Genomic DNA, 5,725 nt, shown 5'->3' with positions numbered 1-5,725 from the left:
ATTTAAAAATGTAGTAAAATTACAAAACCACCCTTACCTAAATCAGGTATTACAACATGAAAAAGGTTTTCTGACATTATAGGTAAGACGAACCAGGAATGGTCATTACACATGGGACCAAATTAATTTTAGTCCACAAGGAAAAAGCTCCTAAAAATATTTACAGAAATACCATGTGGGACCTCCAAAAGAAATAATCCTAATTAATTTTTGTACCTCAGCCAACAGATAACCATCAAATGCCTTGAATAAGGTGAAAAAAAAAAAGTAATAGAAGGTTTGAAATATAATTTCTACAAACTTTCGGCATAAAAATGATAAATAGTACGTTGACGATGTGGAGGTCTTATCCACTCTTCCTCCCTCTTTCCTTATACGAAAACGGTAACAGGGAGAGGCCTAAGTGGATAAAGCCGAATCTCTCTCATCGTATGGAAGCAAGTGTTGCCTTCCTTATCCTTTTCTACTATTGCTCTTTTAAGTCTTCTCCGTCCAACCTTCTGCATATAAAGGATTTGCAGAACCATTTGAAGTTGTAAAGTTAGTGTTTTTTCTATTAAATTTCTCATCTTCTTCTCTGGGAGAGAGAGAGAGTGGATGTTTATTGGGAGGTTGGGGTTGGGAAGTATAACAAGGGAGTTTGAAGCTGGTTCTATTGTGGAGAATGGAGGATTCTTTCATCCCACAAATCAGCCATGGGATCATGGATGAGCAGGAAGAAGATCTCGGTTCCTTCTCTTCTTTCGATGAGGACGACGAGGTGGGGGTGCTGTCGATGAATTCATCGTCGTCGGACTTAATGGAGGACGCCAACTCCTCTCCTTCTAATGATAATTTGGAGGAGGAAGATGGATCTCTCTTTGAGATGTCCAATCTCATTGCCCAGCTTCCCTTGAAGTGAGCTCCACTGTTTTATCTCTGAAATTTCATACAATTTGTGCTTTATTTATTGTATCATCAGTTATTCGAATGATTAAAGTTGGTTTTTGTCCTTTATATCTTATAAATGGATCAATAGTTTGAATATTGGCTTTCAAATGTAGCAGACTAATCTTCCATTATATGATTAGTTCTTCTTTCAGGAGCTGTTTGGTGTCCAGTGGCCTATTTCAGGCAGGGTTTAAGCAAGATTTTAGCCTTATATCTGTCAAGCAGAATTTCTGAATCATTTACATGGTTGAACAGATTTAATGATTTTTCCTCTCATAAATCTTACATTTTGATGCAAATAGTTAAATAGTTTGCCAAAAAAAGTTTAGCAAGCCAAACAGTTTTTAGATTTTAATATACTAAATCTGAGCTTACAGAATTTACTAAAGCTAAATCCTATTTGTAGCCAAACAGTCCCTGAAGAAATTTTATGAATTTTACTTGCAGGCGAGGGCTATCAAAGCATTTCCAAGGGAAATCGCAGTCATTCTCATCTCTGTGCAATGTGAGGAACTTGGAAGATCTGGCCAAGCCTGACAGGCCATACAAAAAGAAGCTGAAATCTTCAAAGAGCTATGGAGGAGGATTAGATTGCCACAAAGCCCTTTCATTTGCAAGAGGGTCCCTAATAAAAAAGCCATTCAGAGGTTCCTTTTCCTCATTGGGGCCAAAAAGGCATAGTTTCTTAAGCAACAACAGGCCTCCCATTCCTCCACAGAGATCCTCTGGAAGCCTCTCAAGTCAAGCTCTTTTGTTTGCTTGATGGAATTCTAAGAGAATTTGTCTGCTCAGTCTGATCTTTTGCTTTATGAATTGTGGAGAACATCTACCTAAACAATTTGAACTTTTGTACATAAAAAATGGGCTAATAGTTTGTCTGATTAGTAGTTTTTTTCTCCCTTTCCCTTTTTGCTGATCCAAATATTGGATCAGTTTTATAAAAAGTGCTTGGCTTTGCGGGGGAGGATCATGGAAGGCTTATTGTATAGCTAATATGTACCTTTTTTGAATTTGATAAAGATAGATTTTGTTGATGAAGCAACTATCTGAAAAATAGATAGATCTCTCTGCAGAAATGTATGGAGTAATCTGCAAACAGTGGAGATCGAAAACAAATATTTTTTGAAAAAAGGATGAAACTGTTATTTTAGGAGTAGATGTTGTTGTAACTGAAACGTGGTTATTTGGAATATGTCGTCAGCAAAGGATCAGTTCAGAAAACGTATTGAGATAGACATTTCGGATAATATTATCTGTAATTTGGATAAGTGCGACGGTTGCATGGGCTGAGATGGTTGACCGAGAAATCGGAAGTTTGTTAACTGAGATGACGAGAGAAGTGGCTTAAGAGGATCCATTAAAGTGGTCGAGAGAGTCCATTGGGATGAGCCAGTATTCTTGCTAAGGGCAAATTATTGCATCCGGTCACCTGCTCGGATTTCTCTTTATCTACGGTAAAAGCGCAGGTACGATAGCATATCCTTTTATTGTAGACAGAGAGACATCCGAACGAATCTTTGTGTCAGGTGACCGGATGCAATAATTTGCCCTTGCTAAGGGAGCTGTTTGGCATAGCATTTAGTAAATCCTTTAAATATGTTTTTAATTCTAAAAATTATTTGTTATGCCAAATGATTGATTTTGTTAAATTATGATAAGTTGTTTGGTAATATATTTTGGGATTTATGATGGTTAGGGATTTAAATTTGAAGGAGATAATTATAAATTCAAAGTCATTGTATAAAAATATGATAAAATGAATTTGAGTTCATACATTATTATTGAAAATTTATGACAAATTAATATTGATCAAAAGACAAATGAACTATTAAATGAGAGCAAACTTCAATTTTCCAATTGACTTCTTATATGTTGCATGTGACGTGGCAATCCCATTAAATCCTGTAAATCCCATTAAATCCTGGATTTATGCCGTAAATAAATCCGGAATTTACTGATTGCCGGGATTTAATGTGCGAACAAAAATCGTTTAGCAGGATTTAGTGTAAATCCCACTTAAATCCGGCTGTGAATCTAATACCAAACAACCCCTAAGAGAATTGAGAGGATCGAGCATGCTGACAGGATGTGAGTGAATAGAATCAAATGTATTGGCTATAGCCGATTAAGAGATTGAGTACATTGGCTAAGGTATTGTTTGAGGCAGTTTTTTATTACTTTATGAAGAAATTTTTTAGTACAAAAAATTTTAGATCACAATGATTTTTGAAATAAAAAGTTACTTTATAAAATAGTAAGAAAATCATCTCAAATGAAGTCTAAGACTTCTTTCAGGCTAGTTTTTATCATTATTTATACATTACTTTTACAATATTTTTATATAGAAAGTAAGAAAAAAAATTCCTAAACAAAATCTTAAAGAGACAAATTGGTAGGATCGATTATGTTTGATATTCATGAGGGGAATGTATGAATAAGATGGATGGTTCTCTTGTGAGTGGAAAGAGAAAGACAGAGGATACACGACAGAGATAAGGAAAAGTATGTATATTGTATTATTAAGTTGTGATAACAGTTGTCCTTATATAGACTGGTTTGAGAGAAAATAGTAAATACAAGCGGAACACAATAAGATAACATGTACATGCTAATATCCTCCCGCAAATTAATAATTCATACTGTGAATTGTTAATTTGGAGCGAAGATCGTTGAACCGAGCCGAGGCAAAGGGTTTGGTCAGGATGTCCGCCACTTGATCTTTTGAGGAAATATGATGTATTTGTATGTTGGCATTGCTGAGATGTTCCCGGATGAAATGATAATCGATTTCAATGTGCTTTGTTCGCGCGTGAAATACCGGGTTCTTGGTAATGGCAATGGCCGACTGGTTGTCGCAGTATATTGGTGTCGGTTGCGTCTGCGGTAGATGAAGTTCGGATACTAGACGTCGGAGCCAGATTACATCCGAAGTGGCTGCGGAGAGTGACCGATATTCAGCTTCGGTCGACGATGTGGCGACGGTGATCTGTTTCTTGACGGACCAGGAGATGAGATTTGGTCCGAGGAAGGTGCAGAACCCAGAGATTGACTTGCGGTCCGATTGGTTGGAGGACCAATCGGCGTCGGTGTAGGTACGAAGTTGTAGGTCGCCGGTGGTGAGTGGAAGACCATAGGAGACGGTCCCCTTGATGTATCGGAGAAGCCAGGTAAGAGATAGATAGTCTTGGTCGGTGGGATTCTTCATGTGCTGGCATATTCGATTTGTGGCGAAGGCAATGTCTGGACGTGTGATAAATAGATATTGAAGCGATCCTGCAATGCGGCGATAGAGTGTGGGATCATGGAATGGATGAGTTCCGTCTGTTGTTTGAGTTGAAGTGGGCGAGAGCGGTGTCGGCACTTCTTTGCAATCGGCGAAACCAGCGTCGTGTAGAAGCTTTTGTGCAAAATGAGCCTGAGATAGGAAGTAGCCTGTTCGTGTATGATGTACTTGGATGCCTAGGAAAAGTGAGATCGGTCCCATTTGTTTGAGAGCGAAGTTGCAATTTAGATCGTTGAGGAGGTTCTAGACGGCTGATTGCTCGTTTCCTGTGACAAGAATGTCATCGATGTAAATTAGAAAATAGATATGAATGTGATTATTAGTGAAAATGAGTAGAGAAGGGTCGGAGCGACTAAACCAGAATCCCCTTGATTGGAGGAAGGAGGTAAGCTTTTGGAACCACTGTCGAGGGGCCTGCTTGAGACCGTATAAGGACTTGTGGAGTTTGCAGACAAGATCCGGGGATGTGGGGTCGGCGAATCCAGGTGGTTGGCGCATGTAGATGTTGTCGGGTAAGTCGCAGTGAAGGAAGGCGTTGGATACGTCTAATTGTTGTACAGGCCATTTTCGGTTGAGAGCGATGGCCAGGAGTAGACGGATGGTGGGCATTTTTGCTACAGGGCTGAAGGTTTCATTGTAATTTTCACCCTGCCGTTGGTCGTAGCCTAAGGCAACGAGTCTTGCTTTGTAACGTTCGATCTGTTCGTTTGGAAGAGTTTTGGTTTTGAAGGTCCACTTACAGCCGAGTATGTTCTTGTTCGGTGGTTTAGGAACGAGCGTCCAAGTCCGCTGCTGTTGAAGTGCGGTGAGCTCGTCTTTCATAGCCGAATGCCAGTGCGGGATTTTCATGGCTTGTCTGTAGGAGGTTGGGGTGGGGATAGTTGCGGTGTTGCTTTGGAGCGAGTAGATGGGGTTGGGTTTTGAAATACCAGACTTGGATCTTGTTTGCATTGGGTGACTGGGACGGTCAGATAGATTGGGTGGTCTGTTATAGCTTAGAGTAGTGGTGGATGGCCTTGCTGGAGCAGGTAGGTTGGTAGTGTGATTTATAGGATTGTTGGTTTGCTGAATTTGGTCAGAGGTTGTGTTGATGATATGAGGTTGAGTTGTGATGGTTGACGTGGGTACGAGAAGAGAGGGGGGTTGGGGTCTTTGGATGACGAGAGGTGTAGGCGAATTGTGAGGATGATGGTGAGATTGAAAAGGGAATATGTGCTCGTGAAACACAACGTGCCTGGAGATGTGAATTTGGTTTGTGGATAAGTTGTAGCACCGATATCCTTTGTGTTGAGACGAGTAGCCGAGGAAGACGCAGTCATTGGATCGAGGATGAAGTTTGTTATGGTTGTAGGGCTGGAGCCAAGGGTAGCAGAGGCTACCGAAAATGCGAAGGTGTTCGTAGGCCGGTGGCTTTTGATAAAGTAGTTGAAAAGGAGAATGTGATGCGGTCGTTGTGGAGGGTAGCCGGTTGATAAGGTAAGTGGCGGTGGCGATTGTTTCAGGCCAGAATTG

General features: G+C 40.2%; 2 protein-coding genes across 2 annotated transcripts; one reads left to right on the top strand and one right to left on the bottom strand.

The window, feature by feature from the left end:
* Window positions 1-421: 421 nt before the first annotated feature.
* On the top strand, window positions 422-1,972 carry LOC110095060. Its single transcript, XM_020820428.2, has 2 exons — window positions 422-897; window positions 1,378-1,972. Exons 1-2 carry the CDS (start codon window positions 665-667, stop codon window positions 1,691-1,693), a joined length of 549 nt encoding a protein of 182 aa, XP_020676087.1. The 5' UTR covers window positions 422-664; the 3' UTR covers window positions 1,694-1,972.
* A 1,584-nt stretch (window positions 1,973-3,556) lies between these two features.
* On the bottom strand, window positions 3,557-4,414 carry LOC110095056 (uncharacterized mitochondrial protein AtMg00810-like). The gene has a single exon (XM_020820424.1). It carries the CDS (start codon window positions 4,412-4,414, stop codon window positions 3,557-3,559), a length of 858 nt encoding a protein of 285 aa, XP_020676083.1.
* Window positions 4,415-5,725: the final 1,311 nt, after the last annotated feature.

This window comes from Dendrobium catenatum, unplaced genomic scaffold (genome assembly GCF_001605985.2).
Source record: "Dendrobium catenatum unplaced genomic scaffold, ASM160598v2 original_scaffold_59947, whole genome shotgun sequence".
Taxonomy (NCBI): Eukaryota; Viridiplantae; Streptophyta; class Magnoliopsida; order Asparagales; family Orchidaceae; genus Dendrobium; species Dendrobium catenatum.
This window is presented reverse-complemented; position numbering and strand designations above follow the sequence as displayed.

What these genes read in the sequence shown, in the direction of transcription:
- LOC110095060 (XM_020820428.2), top strand. Translation starts at nt 665, where the DNA reads ATGGAGGATTCTTTCATCCCACAAATCAGCCATGGGATCATGGATGAG. An exon ending in ATTGCCCAGCTTCCCTTGAA is followed by an intron (nt 898 to 1,377) that starts GTGAGCTCCACT and finishes TTTTACTTGCAG; the next exon opens with GCGAGGGCTATCAAAGCATT.
- LOC110095056 (XM_020820424.1), bottom strand. Translation starts at nt 4,414, where the DNA reads ATGGGACCGATCTCACTTTTCCTAGGCATCCAAGTACATCATACACGA.